Raw genomic sequence first — 22,042 nt, 5'->3', positions numbered from 1 at the left:
AGAAAGGATGGTGTGTGATTTCCAATTGCCTGCGTCCTTTTTATTACAATTATGTCCGTGAGTTCCTAGCGAGATTTACTCCATTTGCTGCAGGTCATAAATCTTAATATTCAGCTACTTCACTGTTTTCTCGTGATATAAGAACCTTGCGATACATCTTTATGTCCTTACAACCGTGGTGTATTATAAAAACTCATGTCCTGGAAAGCTGCATTTAAACAGGAGGTGTAGTTTTGAAATTAGTTTTATTTAAATATTGACTGTATATTTATTTTGGATCATTAGTTTCCAAGCATTGCTTATTACTAATTTTTTGTTTCTCTTCTAGGACCATTGTCTTTTCAAAACTCGGTGCCAAGCAACCTGGACGGTAACAAGGCAGTGGAGAGGAGGCCATCCAAAGTTGGGGTCAGTAGAGAAAGCAGCAGTGTCGACTTCAGCAAGGTAACCTAGTCACAGTACTGAGCACAGAAGTTGTCCTTGATGGGCGGAAGTTCCATGACTTCATCGTTTTTACTGGACATCAAGTGACATCCGTTGTAAATGGTGGCGCCATCTCACTTCCACCAGCCTCTTCTAGTTACAGTATGAGACCAGCTTGCTCCATCAGCTCTGTGGAGGAGACTTTAATGTTCAAGTCAATTTTAAGTTGATGAAAGTTTACGGCTTTCATTGCCTCCATTCGTCTCTTTTGTTGTTTCTATTCCATGCAGCTGACTTTCGTCAGTAGCCGCCGCCACACAAGACTCCAGTGGATCTGAGGAATAATAGGGTGGCCTGTTTATGTATGTAGAAGTATACAGAAGAGGAATGGAAGGCGCTTCTTCATGAAGATGAACATCTGTGTTTGGCTCATTATAAGACAATCTTTGCTCAGTACTTTGTAGTCATGTTTGTTCTGTTGCTCACCTCACCGCTGTTGTTTCATGTTGTTCTGCTCTTCACTCTTCTGCCTGCATTTCTTCCACCATGTTTTTTTTAGGGAACAATGTCCTTTGACTTTTTCTTAGACTATTTTCATCTGTTTTCATTGTAATGTGAATGTTAAATATACTGTCATGAAATCTGACAATGAATTTGGCATCCGGTATAAAAGTATGAATAATATAGAATGATTTGTAAATTAGTATTTCTAACGCTATCTCACACCGTGCAAATTATTACTTAATAATAAACGGTTATTATTCATTCTTATTTTTGCTAATCTCTATTTCCTAATCTGTCTGTTGATTTTTGACATTGGAAAAAATCTATTATGATGTGAACCATTTTATATCACCGTAATGATAAACCACAACATAGTTTTTTGCAGTATAACTTGAAAACATGCTGTGAAAACTGCTCACTGCAATAACAAGATAAAATGAACAGAAAAGCCAGAGAGGTAGATCAACTCCACATTTTCAGGCACAAATGAACATCTATCATAGCTCATATGAGAATTATAAATAACTGGTATCAAAATTTGATCTTACAGTATGATGAAAGTTTGGAATATGAAACCTGTTCAGTGCTTTACTGGAGTTTTTCTTGAGCAAAGAATGTCTGTCATTGTTAATAAATAGGTGTAGTGATAGGCAAATCAATGTTTCACATCTTTCGTAGAAACATGTTGTGTTCGTACCGTCACAGACGGTCTTCTACGAATGTTATTTTGGGGTTTAATTGTAAATGTTTTACGGCAAATGTGAGTAGATTTTGTGGCGATAGTGTGTTAAGATATTCACTTAGATCAACATTTGTTGCTGTTGATGATGATTTTTGGTTTTTTATTTTTTTGGAAGAATGTAGTCAAGGCAGGGCTTTTGCCAAAGGCAGCCTCACTGCCTGAGACCCTACAAGTGTTGATTGCTGACATAATGGTTTGCTCAATGGGGCAAAACCAACCATCGGTAAATACAAATGGTCAGTATTGAGAGTTTTCTGTACTAAAAAAAGAAGTTTAGAACTCCAATCGTGAACGGAAATCCTACAGACACCGCTCGCATAATGTCCTCTACACTGCACCTTCAATGGACTTGATGAAATGGCGATAGAAAGTATAGACGAGTGAGTGGCACGATAGACATTTTTCTATTGTAAATACAAAATATATTTTACCATATTGCCCACTTCCAGTTTGATTTAAGTCACATTAATTATTGCCTGTTTTTTTATTGGGCCTTCTTATTTTCTCCTCAGGTGGATATGAATTTCATGAGGAAGATTCCTCCGGGTGCCGAGGCGTCCAATGTGCTGGTGGGAGAAGTGGACTTCCTGGAGAAGCCCATAATTGCATTTGTGCGACTTTCCCCAGCCGTTCTTATCACAGGTCTCACTGAGGTGCCTGTTCCCACGAGGTATTGTGTTCTGTGAACTTGTGGGTTTAATCCTGTGAGCTAGCTTAACATTGGATTTGCCGTGTGACGACAAAAATTGTAAGAACATCAGACTCTCACCAGCTAGAATATTCGATTATGATGGTGTTTGCATGTCTTTGTGTTGTTTTCCAGGTTTCTTTTTCTTCTTCTGGGTCCTCACGGCAAGGGCCCTCAGTACCATGAGATTGGTCGATCTATGGCCACTCTGATGACAGACGAGGTGATTGAAAATAGATGGTAGTGTTGCTCAGTGTCAGACAGTACCACCTTAAACGGCCCATATCATGACAGTTTTTAGATCCCACTGTATGAAATCGTAGTCTAGTTTTTATATTATGTCTGTCATTTATATGTTCTTGTGTTTTTGAGGGGGGCATTTCATTCATGATTGTTGGCATATGAGTGATAGCAGTTTCCAGTTCTGTCTCAAAATGAATGACACTCCTCAGATGAGTCTCTATTGTACTAAAAATACTGAGTTATGCATTATCTGGGACCTTAATTACAAAAACCTTTTTTATTTTGTGATAAAACCTGGAAAATATGGTTATAATTATATTTTAATTATAGATTATGGTAGAATTATATCCCCTAATTTAACACCTGTTAATGAATTTTCAATAGAAGAAACAGCTCATAACACAAAAGATGGCAGTAATTGCAGTTAATATGACTTTATTGTTGCATAGCTAATAGTGTTCCATATCTGCACATGGTATGACTGCATTTGCCGAGATGAATTTATGTTGGATCTAGTTTTGACTTTTGGTTGTGGATCGTAGTCATTCGAGTTGAGTGTGTTTCCTTTTAAATGATTCAATAATGTTGGGTGAAACAGGAAGTGACAGGAAACCTTTTCGCAGATATTTCACGATGTGGCGTACAAGGCCAAAGACAGAACGGATCTTCTATCTGGAATAGACGAGTTCCTCGATCAGGTGACAGTCCTTCCTCCTGGAGAGTGGGACCCCACCATCCGAATCGAACCCCCCAAGAATGTACCATCGCAGGTAAGCAAGTGAAACTGGATGTTTGGTGTTCAATCACTGGGTCGATAACATGCACCCCAATAGTGAGTGAGTGACCACAAATGTAATGTTCACTGCAGCTCAAAAGAAAAAGGCCGTCCCAGCCCAATGGTAATGCTTCCCTGGCAGGAGAGCTTGAAAAGGAAGAGGAACATCAGACAGGACCAGAGCTTCAGAGAACAGGAAGGCAAGTTGAACAAATGCTTCTGGTGATAAATATTGCTTGTTAGCATTCAACTGCTGTGTTATGTAGAAGTTAAACAAAGCACAAATCCCTCAGAAACACCTCCGAATAATATAAATAAGAATCCCTCTTTCAGTCTTTCATTTTTTTTTTCGTAAAAGAAGAAATGAATCAGTTTTTGGTGTTTGCGTCATTTCTCACCGAAGAGAAGTGGCTGAGGGTGGACTGAGCGATCGAGCCAGTACGTAGGTGTCTCTCTTTCTCTACTGCTTTTCACTGACTCTGCTGTGTAGTGAGCAGACTTTTGAGTCACAGCATCCGTTAATTGCTGTTTGATGTCAGTTGGGTCTACTTCACCAGTTCTCCTGTTGGTTCAGTCATCGTTGCTTTACTAGTCTGTTGGGTGATCACACTCAGAGTGTTGATCCATGTTCAGATCTTCATCCACATGATTTACTGGAGAATGTGCTGCAGAAACAAAGCTGCTGTTGGCGAGTATGAGATTTAATCTGCATGCCTCTGTTAACAGGATATTCGGAGGGTTGATACAGGACATCAAACGGAAGGCACCGTTTTACTGGAGTGACATCAGAGACTCCTTCAGCCTGCAGTGTTTAGCCTCCGTCCTCTTCCTCTACTGCGCCTGCATGTCTCCTGTCATTACATTTGGAGGTCTCCTCGGAGAGGCAACTAAAGGCAACATTGTGAGTCTGAAGTGGAAAACACATGATGCGATCATGCGGACTGTTTAATGAATAGGTTTTATTCGACAATTGTGTGTCAGTGTTTATTGACAGCAAACTGCCTTCATCAACTACTCGAAATGGTGCATGAATACAGCACAATAAATAGATCATCTATGTGTTACAATATAGCCAACAGATGTTCAGAAATATGTGAAATGCCAATTGCCTGTTACTCTGTGGTATGAGTCTCCAAGAGTATATGGACCATGGAGTCAGAGGGAAGGCAGCTCCTTCCCCCATAGCTTCAACCCTGTACTTTGTTTTTGGCTGCCCGACGAGATAGTATTAGAAAGAGCAGGTATGGGTGAGGTCGTTGGCCAAACCAGAGAGACAGCTGTGCCTCTACTGGCACTTGGCTCCGTCTCACTGGCTGACCCTGCTCTCCTTATCAGGTATGTGCTATACCAAGTCAACCATGTTAGGCATGTGGGACAACCTTTATAGAGTGCTTGAAGATCTGGTCCCTTCCGACCTGGGTGAACCCGGGTGAGGGAAAGAGCCACTGAAGAGATGTGATTGGGTACCTGAAGTTGCCCATCAAAACTTTATAATGTCTGATTTGTGCTTTCATACTCTCTTAATAAAACTCCACAGTATTCTTGAGCTTAATTCTCCTTATCTGTCTTTCTTCCGTCAGCCTTTCCTGCACGGTCTTCCTCCCATTTGTGCCGTTTCTTCCCCTAACCCCCAGCCCACTTTCTTCTTTGTCTTCAGAGTGCCATAGAGTCTTTGTTTGGAGCCTCCATGACAGGAGTGGCTTACTCGCTATTTGCAGGTCAACCATTGACTATTTTAGGAAGCACCGGGCCTGTTTTAGTGTTTGAGAAGATCCTATTTAAGTTCTGCAGGTAAGATCTCATTTTCAAAGCTACATCTTTACTTTAAAAATGACTTTGCAGAACAGAAATAATATGCTACATCTTAAATGACACAGCACATCATAGGTTAAAAACAAAAGAAAAGAAAAAGTGGATTTTTACTGCTAACCATGTAACATGATAAATGCAGAAGAAGGGGCTAGAAACTTTTTTACTCCATCTGTAGTGTGGAAACACCTACTTCTATAACTGTTTAATCCTGTGTTTAATGAATGAATATGCATGTTTAGAAAAAAGCGCATTCCGATTCAGATACACAACACTTCTTTTATTCCCCCCAGTGACTACAGTTTGTCGTACCTGTCGCTGAGGACGAGCATCGGGCTCTGGACTGCCTTCTTGTGTGTTGTCCTTGTGGCCACGGACGCCAGTTCGCTTGTCTGCTACATCACGCGGTTCACAGAAGAAGCCTTCGCAGCACTCATCTGCATCATTTTTATCTATGAGGCGCTGGAGAAGCTGTTCCACTTGGGTGAACACTATCCTGTCAACAACCACAACGACCTGGACAACCTGACCATGTATACGTAAGTGGGAATGGCGTTAAAATTGCATCTGTTTTTTGTTATTTTATGTCGATATCTTGTTTATGTTTACATTGTATTCACTTTAGATAACATTTTAGGGTGGTACATTGCCGTGGCACTGCTAAGAGTGTCTCATGCACGTGTACAGATCTTTTTATTATTGTTTATTAAATCCTAGAATATTTAGAAAACTTTATACAATACCTGTTTGAATTGTGTTTCTCTTTAGTTTGGGCAACACTGCTTCAAAAACAGCAGTAACCTGGAGTGTTTGGTACACTTAACAGCAGTATGCAAAAATATGTATTTGTCTTTGCAGGTGTCAGTGTTCTGCCCCAGCTAATGCCTCGGATAAACTCGTGCAGCGATGGAATTTGTCAGGATTCACCCCAGACTCAATACCATGGAGCAGCCTCAATGTTTCTGTGAGTGAAGAAAGTGAACCTTTTCCATTTTAAATAAGATGGAAAATGAAAAGTCATTACCTTGGAATTGATTTTATCATCAAACAAGGTTTATATCCCATTAACTGCACAATATGAAAACAGTTTTGAGGCCAGGTTTGACATATTTAAAAGCAATTTCTTATTTTCATTTCAATGGTGTCTGTTTTCTCAGAAATGCAACATATTGAAATGCATTTTGGGTCTCGTCACTTATCTAGATGTGTAAGGAACTCCATGGAGATTTTGTGGGCCCGGCCTGTGGTGACCATGGACCGTACATCCCTGACGTTCTCTTCTGGTCCATCATCCTCTTCTTCACCACCTTCTTCTTGTCCTCCTTCCTCAAACAATTTAAAACTGAGCGATATTTCCCCACCAAGGTGAGATGGCAACCTTAACTGTGCATTGTGTTTACCATCTATCCTCTTGGGATTCAGCAGCATGTTGTGTACAGATGAAAAAACTCTCTGAACATAAGTAAATGTTTACAGTGACGTTCTCTTGTTGTTGCACGATGAGAAAAACTCTTTCATCTTCCTACGAAGCATGTCTGAGTCTGCTTTCACCTGGTGGTTTGTGTAGGCAGCTGTTTGTGTTGCATGATTGATGCTGTCGACCCAGGTGTATCGACTGCAGCAAGTGATGAATGAGTGTCTGTGAATCGGTGTTTTGAAATGGGCCTGTTGACTGTGTGTTCTAGGTGCGATCCACCATCAGCGACTTTGCTGTTTTTCTGACCATCATGATCATGGTGCTGGTGGACTACCTCATGGGGATACCGTCTCCTAAACTCAACGTCCCTGACCGCTTTGAGGTCAGTTTCTGATGGTGTCTCGGGTGCAGAAAAAGACTCCATCAGCCTGACTCACTATGATAAAGCTGCATATGATGTCTCATTATCGCTCATGCTTCAAGTTTCACTGCGCGCATGCTGATTGTCAGTCATATATAGATGGCTACATCTACTTTATTGACCCCAAACTAGGGTATTTACTCCCACCATTAATACTACTACTACTACTACTACTAATAATAATAATAATCATCATCATCATCATTATGGTTCAGATAGGTACGACAAAAACGACTTTTCAATATTATAATCCTGTGGAGTTTGTTCTCCCACATACATTATACTGTTGCTCTTACTCATGCCCCCCCCCACCCCCGGCTGATGCAGCATTTGAGTTGTCTTCATTCTCTTTCCAGCTCACAGTGTGTGCTCATTGATCGATGCGTCTGCCGAGATGAACCAACAGACTGTGTCACCGGTTGCAGATTCTTTTACAAAGTGAATGTGTGGCCAAATCGAAACTTCAAGTGTTAACACTGCACTTGATATGCGAACTGTGACCACTTGATGTTGGAAGTAGGGATGTTTATCCAAAGTTGAAACATTTTTATTTTGCAATGGTGTGAATCATGGCACCATTTTGAACAGTGGTAGGAAGACTTGTTGGCAAATATGAATCCCTAACCCTATGGAAACAGACACCAGATGGCTAACTAGCATGCTTGGTGTTTCTCGTGATGTCATACTAAGAAGGCCTTCGTTGGCATCTGAGCAGCCTTGATTTATAGCCACTTCTTATATCCTACAGCCCACTTCCAAGAATCGTGGCTGGCTGATCGACCCGTTGGGTGATAACCCGTGGTGGACAATGCTTGTGGCGGCTCTTCCGGCGCTGCTCTGTACTATCCTGATATTCATGGACCAGCAGATTACCGCAGTTATTATCAACCGCAAAGAACACAAGCTCAAGGTATCAAACACTCGCTCTCTCTGTGTCTGCTTGAGTTTAGTCTCGCTGAGCTAAAATCATTTTAAGTGAGTTTGATGAATTTCATGTTGTTGTTCTTGAATGTTCTGCCCGTCTACAGAAAGGCTGTGGCTATCACCTGGACTTACTGATAGTGTCAGTGATGCTGGGGGTCTGCTCCGTTATGGGCCTGCCCTGGTTCGTGGCAGCGACAGTCCTCTCCATCTCTCACGTCAACAGCCTGAAGGTGGAGTCCGGCTGCTCCGCTCCTGGGGAGCAGCCAAAGTTCCTGGGCATCCGAGAGCAGCGAGTCACTGGATTCATGATTTTCGTCCTCATGGGATGTTCAGTTTTCATGACGTCGGTGTTGAAGGTTAGAATCCCATTACCTCAGATCCAAGGACCGTATTTCTGATTCAGTCGTGTGATTCATGCTTGGTGCTCTCCACTCTTTCTCCTAGTTTATTCCAATGCCAGTGCTGTATGGAGTCTTTCTCTACATGGGCGTCTCCTCTTTGAAAGGCATTCAAGTAAGAACTTTCCCAGCCCATTATTATTTCATGGACTCTTTACCTGCCTCATCACTAATTTAAAGTTTACTGGCTCCCTGGAGCATGAGGAACCTTGTAACTATCATCTCTGTGCTGTGAAGTTCTATGATGGGAAACACAGGTTTCATGCCAAATCGCAAAGAGACACCGTTTTATATTAACATTGCAATTTACTTGACATTTTTGTCTATACTGAAACCAGAGCCAAAATCTGTCCTCCAATGAAAATAAAGACACATTTTGCGGATAATGTGACTTTACTTAAGTTGCACATGATGATATTATTTTGTTCTTTATGAGAGTATTGGTGAACTAGAGCCACCCCAGCTATGTATCCTTTTTGCTTACAGTACTTGTCACAGAGACAAACCACATGAAGTTCCATTTTTTACACGGTAGAAGGGTTTTCATTGGTGCTTCAACTTGATCAAACAATGGTTGTCTGGTAACGTCTTCATAATAAGATTTTTATGTTTGCATTCATATATGTTTTATTAATATAAAACCAATCTTATCATGCCATCTTGCCCATTTAACATTTAAAAATAAAATAAAAATTATAAATAATTACAAGTACCGCCTGAACTCCAGAATAGCTGGAACTAAGTCAACAAAATAGCCTGTAGACAAAGGATTCTGGAGGCTGTTAGGTGATGATCACTCTTGTCACTGATATCCTGACTCTAGTGGACCAAGAATCCTGCAGAAGTGGCTGCGATCAAGTGAGGCGCCCAAAACTGCACTGCACATGTTGTCATGCAGATGAATTACATCGCAGTGGAGGAGAACGGTTATCAGACAGGAGCTGGTTCACATTGGTCATTTTAAAGAGCTCTTCTGCATTAGACCCATCACTAGTCAGTGCTGAAGAACTACAGTTTGCCTCCCTTTTGGCCGGAAATGGACAGAAATCCAAGCTGTGCTGCTTCATTTTGTTCAGTTTTTCTCAATATCGGGTTGGTTATTATCACTCATCCCTGAACAAATGATATTTTGCTGACCGCTGGTGCGTAACCATCTTGTTGGAGCAATAAACACATCCAGCAGTGATACATCTTTTTCACCTCGCTGTTTTCAAATAAACCAACATATTCAATATATTCATGGTCGATTAGGTGCATCTGTAGTCATTTGGTCCCCATTTAAGTGAGCACACTAGCTGTGAGCTCAACTAAAGGCCTGTCTGTGGTGCAGATGTTAAGTCCCATTCCCTTTGCAGTTCTTCGACAGGATCAAGCTGTTCGGCATGCCAGCCAAGCACCAGCCCGATCTCATCTACCTGCGCTACGTTCCACTGTGGAAGGTTCACATCTTCACGCTGGTGCAGCTGACCTGCTTGGTCCTGCTGTGGGTCATCAAAGCCTCTGCAGCAGCTGTGGTGTTCCCCATGATGGTGATTACCCCCCTCCCGTTTTTGTCTTTCACACTCTACCCTGGCAACAGAAATGACTCTCCGAGTGCTCCAGATCAGAAGGACACCTGTGGTTGTGGAGAACAGTTTCTTCCACCAAAACACAGGCAGGGTGACGATGCAGTGTTTGTGTGGGGGGTGAAGACACTGTTGCCTTGTTGCTATGCCAACAGTGGTTAGAAAAGTCTGCCTCTCTTTGTTTGTCTGAAATGCCCTTTTCTGTTTGTTCCTGCTTATACACTGGGGAGCCACAGGGACGACAGAATGTCAGGCTTTAACACGCCTGACGTTGGAAATGGCTCACAGTTAATCCAGTTACATTTTTTTTCCTGGACAATGTCACATTATTGTTGTTGTTATTATTATTAGTATTATTATTATTACTGTGTCCCCAATCTGTGTCTGGTCTTTCACAATTTCCCTCTTTTGTGTTAAATTAAAAACATTATCTGAGGTTGACTTTTTATTTATGTTGCAGGTTCTGGCTTTGGTGTTTGTTCGGAAGCTCCTCGACCTTTTCTTCACCAAGCGAGAGCTGAGTTGGCTGGATGACCTGATGCCGGAGAGCAAAAAGAAGAAGGAAGACGACAAGAAGAAGAAAGCACGAGAAAAGCTGGCAAGTGTTTGTTTCTGATGGAAGGATGATCGTAGCGGTGTCGCAGCATCACCTGTAGAATGTGTTGAGTAAGCGTGTCCCACCATGTTGTCTCAGGAGCAGGAGTCCAGGCTGCAGGACGAGGACGAGATCCCTGTCGACTACGATGAAGCGACCCAGCTCAGCATCCCGGCGAAAGCTCTCTCAGGAAGGTGAGAGTGACGGTCTGCCCATCAAACACTTGTCATTCTACCAGTTGAAAATATGAAGTTTTGCAATCAGAATCCCAAACATCTGTGCTGAATATTGACGGGTCGATCACCTGGTGGCGTTATTATGTCCATCTTGAACAGATCTTACAGAATAGGACTTTTGACCAGCAGCCAGCCGTGGACCAGGAGGTAGCAGGGCTGTGTGACTCGTGTCATTCATTCATTTAACCCTGACCTCACTCAGCAGTCAGTGCATGGCCTGACTGGGACCTTGATGCGCACTAATGTTTGGATGGAGCCATTTGTTGGGACAAACAGAGACATCACCACAACTCCCTATAGATTTTTGTCCTGTTTGTGGAGACATATTCTCTGGACTGTAGATGATGAAGGGTGATTGATTTAGTTTGCTCTTTACCTGTTTGGCTACATGTCGCCTTCAGACTGGTCATAATAGATCAAGTTTTAATGTGACCCAATGAGTGCTTAAAATCCTGAAAAAAAAATCATAAAAACTTCCTAAATTGTCTTTTTTTTAATAAAAGATTTGATGGGTTGAACACACTATTTTTGCTCAGTTACAATATTTGTAGTCATGTCCACATTGGGCCTCACATTTGACACGGATGATAAACATGTGAGGTTTCATCAAAGCTGCGTGGTCACTAACATGAGCATGTTGTGTGTTGATCGCATTTACACCCCCGATTGTCTTTGCTAGCTTCAACCTACGTCCACATGCAGGTGAACCCTGAGTTCACTCTGCGTGTTTGTGCCTGTGAGTAGGTGCGAGCGTCGCTGCCTGGAGTGTTGATGTGCTCCTGCTCATAATGTGATGCATGAATCCTGATGATGATCATGAGATGTGCCGCTAGATGTCACGGGTCATGGCCTTCTCTTAATCCACTGGCACAGTAATCGTAGATCAGACAGGAGATGAGATTAGCGTGCCGTTTTATTGTCTGCGAAATGAATTCGGATCTGATGATGGAAATTATGAAGCTATTACGGTTTATGGGCTTCATGAGGAAGTGGAGAGCCTGTCATCGCTCTAGTCCGCACTGGCCTCTAGTGGTGAGCTGGCAGAATGCAGTTAGAATGATAAGTGAACTGTTTGCACAGAGTAATAACATTTCCATGCTTCTGTCCTGAAGCTTTTTTTAAACCCAATATTTCTGTCCGTCAGTGCAGTGTCCCTCATCATGGATGTGTTGGTTATCGCATCACTATGTTACAATGTGGTGCACTGAAAAATGTTACCAGCAGTGAAAGATAGTCTGTAAGCAAATAGTCTGGATCTTCTTTTTCTTGATCAAAAACATGTTTTAACATCAGGTAGTTCTATCCTTGTGCTACTGATACGTCTTCTGATTCACGGTATTACTCACTCTCTGACATGGTCACAAATAACACGCCTGCTGCACAACTTCTGTTGGTCTGGACCTTTTGTTTAGTAGTTTAGTGATGTGGGCACTTTGTTAAACATAAATTCATGGTTGTTTTAGTTAGATTTTTTTGGACACAAAACTATTTATTTTCCCACATCTGTTCATGTCATAAGCAGACAGTGTTCTTCGTAAATTCACTTCAAGGATCCTGAGCTGGGAATTGTAGACTTGTATTCGGTGATGTCCTCCAGTGCTGCTCACAGTTGCCCTCTCACCTGCAGTCGAGTCAGAAAGGTGGACTTGTTTTCAAGCAAACTGTAGAGGATTCATGTAATGACTTTTCTGCCCTTCCATCCACTTCAGTAGCTGCACTGCTTGTTTGGATTTCCGTGCTAACAACAGCCCCATGTCCAGTCTGTGTTCAGTTCATTGGATGTAAATGTCCTGTCTCTTCTCTGTGTTCAGCAGTCAAGAGAAAGTGGCGTGTGTCAGAGTGGACATCAGCCCGGACACGCCAGGAGGAGGCACCACGGCCGAGACCTTCCTGTGACTCCCCTCCTGACACGTCTGTCCCTGCCCTGAACAGCCAGCTCCCCGACAGAGCTGCAAGTCCTCCTCCACGTCACAGCGTTCCTCGCCTGTCGTAGAAAATCGAGGAAAGTCACTGCCCTCCCACCTGATTTCTTCTGAGACGCCAAAGGAATGGGCCCCGTCGGATCTTAAGTGTGTGTGGGTGTTTTGTTTTTCGATGTAATTTAATTTAACGTTTACCTTTTTGATCATTTCAGCTTGTGTCAAAACGCTAAACCTTGCACAGACACACTTGCTGTTCCTCCTCTTGTGTTTTAACGCACCGGTTGTGTATCCTACTTTATGAAAGCCATCATATTTCAGTGCCAGCTGATGTAACTCTGCACAAGTGTCATCCTGGCATGTTCTACTGCCACAGTCACTGGACCCTCTGACCCGCACTGCTTAGGTCCTGCTTTGTCACTAAGCACTACTCTCTTCGGTGAAACGTCTCTTCTCCACCTCCCATCCATGCTGCCTCCCATCTCTGAGCAGTGACCACACTTGTTCTGTGTTCAGACATTATTCCACCTCACCAGTCAAACCTTACTCCAAATGTTCTCTGTCTGAAACTCTGGCGATTGGACGTTTACCAGCTTTCATCTCTAAACACAATCAGCTGAGGAGTCATGGCAGTGAAGCATGTTGCAGTTTAGCGGAACATTAATGAATAGTCCTTTTTATTGTGTTTGGTAAACACATTTTTAAAACTATTCTAGTAACACGTCAAGCCGCTGAAACATTTGGTCTTGATAGTACCTTTTTTTTATTCCAATATGACATTCTTGTTTCTCAGAAGGTTCAAAAGATAGATTGCCTTTTTATAGTTTTATTCTTTAAAAATAATCGTGGCATTACCTTGAAAACATACAGAATTTGAAGGCTATTCCTTAAAGATTTCCAAAGGGTTTTTTTCCCTGTAGATATACTCCTCTATCTAATTACATATTTGTATATTCTCATCTGTTAGAAATCAACTTCCTGTTGTAAGAAAACATTGAGCATAATGCAACAAACTGCTATAAATTATATTTAATGGGTGAAGTTCCATGACAGAATTTCCAACTTTCCTGGGAAATATTGACCATCTCATCGCTCGACATCAGAGGTGTCAGAACAAAAATACAACCCAGTTCATACAAGAGAATTAACGGTTTTTGACTTTTCTTTTTTTATTACTATGGCTGCCATCACTGTTATTAAAGTGTCAACTGTTGCAGTTCAACTTGGGATCTGTAGTCGTAGTGCTTTTCGCTATTCATTACGGACATCAGGATATTCTTGCGGACCGCGTGCGATGACCTCACAACCTGGAAAGATTGCCAGATGTGGTAGTATGGATGGGAAATATACACAAAGAAAGCACAAAGCAGATGTGCGTTGTTTGAACTAGTTTGCTGCTCTGTTATTTGTCAGATTTTTTTTTTTTTTTTGGTCTGAATATTTTCTCCCCCAGCTCGGAGGCCATATGAAGTCTATACTGTACAGAAAGCACTTTGCCAGTAAGGTCTTTTGTTTGTTAGTTTTTATCTGAAATTGACTTCAGTGTTCTTAACAACTACAACAATAAGCTTCCGTCTCCCGCGGTGTGTTCGGACGGTACCAACGTCGGATTGGAAAACCTCAGGAATCTCGAAGGATTTCTGACTGCGGTCACTCAATATTTTAGTCACTAACCTATATAGCCACTGTAACGCTGTCATCACTGGTTTATCTGTAGGACTGAAGAAAACGGAGAATATTCGTGACCCCAGTTAGTCGTACCTGTTTTCTACGCTGTATCCTTCTTAGCGTTGGTGTGTTGTGTACAGATGACTATGGAATCATTATGGCAAATATTTCTACAGTTCGTGTAAAAACATATATATTCTACAAAGTTATTTTGCAAAGTGCCGTCTTGTTTTAGCAATAAGTATTCCATAACTGAAGTATGGATCAGTGATTCAAATGACTTAGCTCCATCTGTGGTGATATACAGCCGATCGCTTACGTGCCTTGTCCAGTGTGAGTCTCGTGTTGATGACGTCAGTGTTTCCCCCCTCTCCGGCGTTCGCGTGCGTCCACCTTAGTGTACCAGTCGTAGCGTCAACCACCGACTCGTGTCGCTCTTCCATGTGCGGAGACCGCGTGTTTGGACTCTGTGTTCGAATAACCAAGTGCTGTGATGGATATCGTCTTGTTTCCTCCATCGATCATTTCAGTAGTGTTGACGTGTTACTGCATCATAGCTGTATTTTGATCAGAGCAGATCTTATTTTTACAGGAAGATATATGAATATTTACGTGTATACCGGTGACACATCATGTTAGAGCTTGAATGGGTTTTCTGCCACTGCCATCGAGCAAAGCAATAAAAGAGAATAAATGGTCACCATCTCTCTTCGCTTCAGCTATTTCATCTACCTGTGTCTTGTTCTTAGACTCACAACCCAAACCAACCCTGACATATTCTCACCTCCAAACATGTCGATGCTTTTTTGAGTACCGTCCAAATTTTCAATAAGTCTTCCTTCCGTTCATTGACTCTGTTTTAGGACTGACTTCGGGTCAAGTTCAAGTTCAGGTCAGCGCTCTCCACCCGACATGAAGCAAGTGTCTGGGGTGCTGTAAGCGGACTTATTATGACAACGCCTCCGCTTTTGCCGACACAATGTTAACAGTTGCGTCAGCAGCAGGGAGCTTTTATGAACCGCTGTTACGCAGCGGAGAGGAAACGCTGCAGAAGAAATGATCATCTGGATCTGTGAACTTCATCAACATCCTGTCCTGCTATTTCAGGATCAGTATCATCAGTGACGCACTCCCACCTTGCCACTTCGTGTGGAGACTGCTGAGCTTGCAGTTTACTTCTCAGAACTAACTTGGATTGTTCACTTTGTTGACTGCTTTGGACAAAAGAGTCTGCTGCATGACATGTAACATAAGTGTCATTTCGCCATAGTGTGCAGTGGTCAGCTGCATTCCTCACAAAGTAAAAACAAGATGGACTAGTTTTATTCTTTTCGTTTATGCAGGGACTAAGTCCAAGCTACCCAGGGTGAGAGGGAGAAGACACCCTCGACAGGTCGCATATGACACTCAAGCCCTTGCTCACTCTTAACATCGGTATGTTTGAGTCTCGGGGAGGAACCCGGAGTGCCGACAGGAGTAAGGACAGAAACAAATATGATATGCTTCATGTTTACTGTTTTTCTAACCAAAGTTTGATTTCAACAGTCAAACAGTGATTTGATGATTCAGCTTTAGGTTTTCAATGACTCAGGGAAAGCGGCGTTCACGATACAACCGCACTCAAAATCTGAAGACACAAATAAATGCTTCTGCAAACAATAGTGTCTGCAGAAAGCAACATCAGAGATTTAACACTGGGTCGGACACGAGAGCACATACTGAAGGTGGCACGACGTAACAGTACTTCTTCTCTATTGTTAAATTATAAAACTATATTTGTTTTGTTCAGCGTTCATGCGAGGGTGTTCAACAATCACTCCGCCTTTTTAAACTTTTTCTCAGGCTGCTGAAACACCATGTAACACACGAGAGGAAGCTCGCTCCAGTCTCCCTAGTCGGCATCTTGTGGCGCGGCGTGTGGCGTTCCAGCAGGGATCAGAGACATGAAAAAGTTGGAGATGAAGGACCATGCGGTGGAGAGGTAGCCCACATGAGGAGCGCTTGTTTCTCTTTGCTCCTCTTGTTCCTGTCAAGAGACAGAAGAGTTTTTACTCCAGAGTAGACACCAAAGTGACTTGATGAAAGTGATCCGCTACCAAGTCTTGCAGGTCGTGGTTCGGTAGATTCTCGTTGAGATTGTCTCCGGGGATCATGAGATCATTTCCCAACCAGCCGGCTTCGTGCCTGCCGGCCAATATGGCACAAGTTATGAGTGTTGATGAAGCTACACAGTGAATCTCGGGCGTGAACTTACAGGTAGAGGAAGAGGACGGCCATGACCACCAAAAAAAAGTGATTGAAAGAGGTGAAGAAGAAGAAAACGCCCAGTAAGACGGCACCGAACAGAGAGGTGCAGGCCCACTCGGGCCAAGCGTTGTTCACCTCCTCGAGGGTCTCCTCCGCAGACGTGTCCACCTGGGTTGGACTGGAATTCCGCGTCTGAGCAGCCAGCGTTTGACTGCAGGGAGAAGCCGTGTCATGATACGGGACGAGAGATGTAGACAGAAATGAGGGAGGGACGTACTGGAAGTGCTGCTGGGCGTACATCTGCTGCCACCAGGCCAGCATCAGGGTGTTGCAGTACGGGGGCGGGATCCACCTCTGGGAGTACCAACTGGAAGAAGAAGGTTTCTTGTCGTCATCTTTGCTTCTAGTGATGTGTGCGTCTTATTTGAGCTTCCTCGGGTTTTGTTTTTCTATTTTAAAGTACCTGTGCATGTACTGAATATACCACTGGTGGTACGTGAGCATGTTCGCCTGCTGCGCAGACTCTTCTCTTCTCTGGTCAGAGGATGGCTGGCCACTTTGTTCGGAGGGAGAAACATTAGAGTCCAGGAAGCCCTGCAGGAAGACAACAGGATCTACTCAGAACTGGCTTAAAGTCAGAAAAGCGAGCTTGTAATATTTTTCTTCACACAAAGCATCATATTGGGTGGAATGCAGAAGGGCCGACCATGAGGAAACTCACTAAAAGGTCTAGCTGTCATTGGTTGCCTTCTCTCTTTTAATATTTCACTGGTCAACTCTGGATCATTTTTAAAAAAATCTTAAGTTAAACTTTGCATTTCAGTGTAAAGCAGTGCACGTGGTCCACAGGTCGGTTGATGTTTAAAGATGTCCGTGCTCACGTCAAGGCTGTATGATAGTGGAAATATTGATTATATTATTAATAATATTAATTGAAATTGACCATAACCGTCAGGAGCCAAGATTTTATTATTTGACAGAATGTGGGAAAATAATTGAGAAGCCCTGTGTGTAAAGTGTCATATTTAAAATCATTGCTGAACAACTGCTCTATAATGACAACACACATTTCTACAGTTGAAGCTGTATTCATCAGAGCTACGTCAACAAATGTGTTCAAGGATGATCAAATACAAATACTCTTCTATGATGAGGACCGGCAGAACAACAGCACACTAAACCAATAATGCCACTCAATATATTTTTTTCATAGTTCATCTTCAGTTACATCTGTTTTGTGTTGCGCTAACACTCTAGATTTTTTCTCAACACACACAATGACGGTCACTATATAAGTGCTTTTCTGCATGTTCATTAATCGTCCCTCCACAGTGAAGAAGAAGGAGGTGCGATTCCATGTGTTGCCACGGTGAATCGTGCTAACCGTGTTTCTCTGACAAGGGCTTTTAAGACCCTTATGCACAAGCGGAACGAAGGAGAACGTTCGGCAAAATGGATCTCCTCTTTTCACACGAGGTTAGATAAATGGTTTTGGGATAGTTTTTGTCCCTGTTTTTTGGCAATGGAAAAAATCATGGGCAAAAATTCCAGCTGCTAAGAGTTGGTTTCATCAGACCAAGTCGCTCTCTAGTGCGGATGCCTTACATCATATTCGCACTATCTGGGGATGCAGAGGAGGTCGACTCCGCCAAATACCCATCTAACATGGCCTCATTGTAATGATCATCGCCAAATTTGTGTCATGAATTTCATGTATTATTCATTGGCAACCGTATTTAGTTAAGTTTTATGGTCTTTATAATATTGCAGAAAGCAGAGCACATATTCCCAGCATGTGATTTGTATTGCCTTCGTAGTTTGTCCCTAATGAGCCACCGTACACTACATTTGGTGAAGACACTGATGGCCCTGGAACCCACCGTGTTGTCCCGGCTGTTGTGCTGGCAGGAAGGTTTCGGGGAGTTGGAGATGTTTTTAGTCGAGCAGATCAGGTGAAGGATGTAGTATTCATCTTGCTGTGGAGGACACAACTGTCATACGTGGATCATGGGAAGACAAGGGCGGCGACTGGTTGGTTGAAAACTTACCTTCCGGAGAACATCTTTCACCACTAAGTGATCCTCCAGCAGCTTCCCAGAGTAAATCAATCTTTGGTCTTCGACTCTCTGAAGAACCAGAGACACAGACGTTATGTCAAATACTGTACATGTCAACAGCATATTGAGAAGAATCATGCCTACTGATGATTTGCCTCATATTGTGAGGAGATTGACAGACAAGATACACTGGATTTTAGCCATTTACACTGGAAGGTATTAACAGTGCATACATCGATGGCCAATATTTGAAGTGAAATTCATATGACGGCCCCAATAAAGACATTTTTTTTCTGCAACAAAACAGGAGATACAATACTAAAACATTGCACTGGTCCAACACAATGTTGTGTGTGTGTGTCAATTTCCACAGTCTCGAGGATGAGGCCTTGATGGCCTCACTGTCTGGATCATGAGGTTCAGCTGCTGCTCCACGGGACACTGACTCCATCACACATCATAAAATAAATACATTTAAAATACACCATGTTGACTTGAGGTCTTAAAGCAGTCGACAGACTGGTTCTTGATCCAACATTCAGCGACGATTTGGTCAACAGTCAGTTGATCACTTCTCATTGATCCAAATACTTACAGGTTTGCGGGGGTACACATCCGACAGGTGGGACTTCAGCTCCCCCACGGTCCAGTTGTGGAAACAGTGAACTGTTTGGTCACTGAAATCCTGGGTGGTTGACCTGATGACTAACGTCACAGGTGCGTCCTCAGCATCTCCATCCATGACTGTCAACCATCGATCTCTGACGGGGGGAAACAGACAGACGCTTGAATACGATCTCACGCCACACTACACACGATGTTGAACTGGGGCTTAAGATGAGGCTGTATTAACGGAACGGTGAGCGATGTGTTCAATGCTAGCAAAGGAACAAACTCTAACGGCAACAACATTTAGTCGTGACCACGACATGACACTCAAAATACTATAAAAGTGAGTATTCAAACATTACAAACGAAACCACGTCCTGACGACACGTCGTTTGAAATAATTTTAAATCCGCTTGTCCTCCAAAGCTAAGCTAACATTAGCCGCCATACGACCCCAACCAATGTAGCGCTTCGTGTAAAAACCCAGCGCTGTCCGATTTGTCCTTGAACCAAGCCTGACATACCTGAAGGTTCCTCGGGCAGAAACGTTTGTTCAACCTCTGGAGCGATCGCCGAGAAACGTTGTCCGCGCTAAAGACTACAACTCCCGTCACTGCAGCGCAAGCTGACGAATCGCCGCTTCTTCGTCGTTTTCAGTCGACAGTGCCACCAAGCGGTCACATTTTTGACATGTCAGTGTTTTTCTTAATCCCGCTGTCTGACATGAATAATAGGTTCAGTCGTGTCGAGCACAGTCCGGTCCAAGGAGCGCTCCCCTTCAGGTTATAGTTCGCCTATTGTTTTCAGCTCCTGTCTAACTTGAGCTTAACATTGAGGCAGAAAAATGAAAATCACAGATTAATAATAATACTTTTTGGTAATTTGATCGTTTTCATTATTTCATCTTATATTTTAATCCTCACATTGTTGGTGGTGAAAGGGTTTGGGGACAATATGTCTGAATCCAGAAGTCTTTACATTAATTGAAGAGTAAAACTGACTTCAGTACTGTGCATGTATCTGTGCATGGACCATTTACCTGTAAACTTGGAACCTACTCTTCGCTCAGTCTCCTGTGTCACCAGGATCATCACACTCACAGAGTCCCGGAGCAGTGCATCACATACATACACGGTTATCTACCCAGTTTCTTACAAAAGATCTGACTTCAATGGATCAAAGTGGTATTATCGTGTAATCTTTGGACTTTTACATCAGTGCAATTTGTAGCCGCACCTCAGAGAGAGAGCACTTTCCAGATGCTCGGTGGTTTCCATGCAGACCGGACACAGCAGTTCAACATAACAGCCATAACCCAATTGCATAAATGCCATGACGTAAATGTGCCCTTCACTCAGTGAGCTCCAGCGTAGCTGCCTCAGCCCTGTCCATCATCTCTCCAAGATCTTGGTCACTCCAGCTTGGGAATTATTGCTGCTGGTTGAATGCCAACACGACTTGTCAGCATGTGAGCGACAAAGTGAGCCACTTGTCATTGACAGTGGGAAAAAAAAACATGTCATTGTACTCGTAATCATAGGGAGTTACTGTCAATCCGAAACAATATTGGTGACCTACACACGACTGAGAAGGTCTCGTAGATAATTACACAGGCAAAAGTGCAGCAAGCCGTCAGCGCCACTTCAGACTTGATTCATTCTCGGTTCGCACTCGAATCACATTTGTTCCACGCGATTTTGACATCAGAGACATTTGTGGCTTTGTTTGTGATCGTTGCTCAAACGTCTGACAAACAGCCGTGGAAAGGTCAGCGGTGACACAAACACTGGTGAATCTTGTTTTCATATGTTTGACTTTTGAGTCCTGCATTGACTCAGGCTAAAGTGATGGGCATCATCCCTTTTCACTTGTTCGGTTGAAGAACTCAGATATCACTGGATTCTATCACCGAATGTTAAAACGAATGGGTAAAACAAAACAATGACATTTACTTATAAGTGTCCACTGCCGCAGTACCACATCATCAGACCTGAAAGTAGCGCCAGTACTGTCAGTACTTTCCCGGTGGACCTTCAATAATAGCATATGAGTCTTCACATGCAGTGGCAGTTTGACATGCCAGATCCACTGGCATAATTTTAGACTGCTTCTGAAACATCTTGACAGTGTGAAAATATCAGAGCCAATTCAGGACCATTCCAATCAACACCTGCTTCCTCCTGTGACAGACAGGAGCAGCCAGTCATCCAGCGTTCTGCTCGCTTCTGGGTGCTCACACGTTCTCCCTCAAGGCCCTATGGAGTGAAGCTGCGGGGGCATCTGTGATACCGTGGTCTACTGACTGATCACAGGTCTGTATATCCAACCTGAGTGACAGGAAGGGAAATCATGCGCCTCTCTGACAGGGAGGTTTGTGGTTCAGTAACTGCTGTAGAATAATGCTATATATCCCAAATAATTTAGAAAACAAACCCTGGCCTCTGTTCTCCTCTTCGCTCGTGGCAGAAAAGTCATCTGCTCATATAAGAATGCAACACTCACCTCAGGAGACCATCACTCAAGCTGCTTCCTTTAAGGCAGCCATGTTGTCCAACGAACACGGGCTGTTCCTCCACAGTAGTTGAGGTTAGAGTCAAGTCTCCCAAGGTGGGTTTCCAGACCACCTTTAATGGGGATTTTATCACAAAACCAGAGGGATATTAACTCTTTATCGTGACCAATGGAAGGCTTCCTTCCCTGGACAGCCAAAAGCGTCTGGTGATGGTGATGAAAATAGTCGTGATTTAAATAAGTGATCACATATTATGAATAATGTCACTCATAAGAGGAACAACTGCCAGT

The 22,042-nt window shown here is 43.0% G+C and overlaps 2 protein-coding genes across 18 annotated transcripts in view; one reads left to right on the top strand and one right to left on the bottom strand.

Moving 5' to 3' along the window:
- LOC128756733 (sodium bicarbonate cotransporter 3-like) overlaps nucleotides 1-13,886 on the top strand; it is a 36,923-nt gene extending 23,037 nt beyond the window's left edge. For 10 of the 17 annotated variants that reach the window (XM_053861316.1, XM_053861311.1, XM_053861313.1 and 7 more), the window contains 18 exons: nucleotides 329-444; nucleotides 2,182-2,339; nucleotides 2,493-2,580; nucleotides 3,224-3,370; nucleotides 3,469-3,575; nucleotides 4,102-4,276; nucleotides 5,033-5,166; nucleotides 5,478-5,723; nucleotides 6,043-6,148; nucleotides 6,388-6,549; nucleotides 6,870-6,983; nucleotides 7,771-7,932; nucleotides 8,051-8,302; nucleotides 8,391-8,459; nucleotides 9,700-9,873; nucleotides 10,370-10,507; nucleotides 10,604-10,698; nucleotides 12,552-13,886. In XM_053861316.1, the coding sequence (XP_053717291.1) occupies nucleotides 329-444; nucleotides 2,182-2,339; nucleotides 2,493-2,580; nucleotides 3,224-3,370; nucleotides 3,469-3,575; nucleotides 4,102-4,276; nucleotides 5,033-5,166; nucleotides 5,478-5,723; nucleotides 6,043-6,148; nucleotides 6,388-6,549; nucleotides 6,870-6,983; nucleotides 7,771-7,932; nucleotides 8,051-8,302; nucleotides 8,391-8,459; nucleotides 9,700-9,873; nucleotides 10,370-10,507; nucleotides 10,604-10,698; nucleotides 12,552-12,636 (2,528 nt within the window). In that variant the 3' untranslated portion in view covers nucleotides 12,637-13,886. The remainder of the gene's footprint in view (nucleotides 1-328; nucleotides 445-2,181; nucleotides 2,340-2,492; nucleotides 2,581-3,223; nucleotides 3,371-3,468; nucleotides 3,576-4,101; nucleotides 4,277-5,032; nucleotides 5,167-5,477; nucleotides 5,724-6,042; nucleotides 6,149-6,387; nucleotides 6,550-6,869; nucleotides 6,984-7,770; nucleotides 7,933-8,050; nucleotides 8,303-8,390; nucleotides 8,460-9,699; nucleotides 9,874-10,369; nucleotides 10,508-10,603; nucleotides 10,699-12,551) is intronic. The other 7 variants (XM_053861310.1, XM_053861317.1, XM_053861314.1 and 4 more) reach the window with 3 other exon arrangements.
- A 1,809-nt stretch (nucleotides 13,887-15,695) lies between these two features.
- LOC128757757 (homocysteine-responsive endoplasmic reticulum-resident ubiquitin-like domain member 2 protein) lies at nucleotides 15,696-20,314 on the bottom strand. Its single transcript, XM_053863272.1, has 9 exons — nucleotides 19,765-20,314; nucleotides 19,227-19,392; nucleotides 18,623-18,700; nucleotides 18,455-18,550; nucleotides 17,038-17,168; nucleotides 16,852-16,941; nucleotides 16,582-16,785; nucleotides 16,424-16,511; nucleotides 15,696-16,353 (listed from the first exon to the last, which is right to left on the bottom strand). The coding sequence occupies exons 2-9, from the start codon at nucleotides 19,371-19,373 to the stop codon at nucleotides 16,219-16,221; spliced, it is 969 nt and encodes a 322-aa protein (XP_053719247.1). The 5' UTR covers nucleotides 19,374-19,392; nucleotides 19,765-20,314; the 3' UTR covers nucleotides 15,696-16,218.
- Nucleotides 20,315-22,042: the final 1,728 nt, after the last annotated feature.

Source organism: Synchiropus splendidus, chromosome 4 (genome assembly GCF_027744825.2).
Source record: "Synchiropus splendidus isolate RoL2022-P1 chromosome 4, RoL_Sspl_1.0, whole genome shotgun sequence".
In the NCBI taxonomy this organism is placed as follows: Eukaryota; Metazoa; Chordata; class Actinopteri; order Syngnathiformes; family Callionymidae; genus Synchiropus; species Synchiropus splendidus.
The sequence above is the reverse complement of the archived record's forward strand: the minus strand, read 5'-3'. Positions and strand labels throughout refer to the sequence as shown.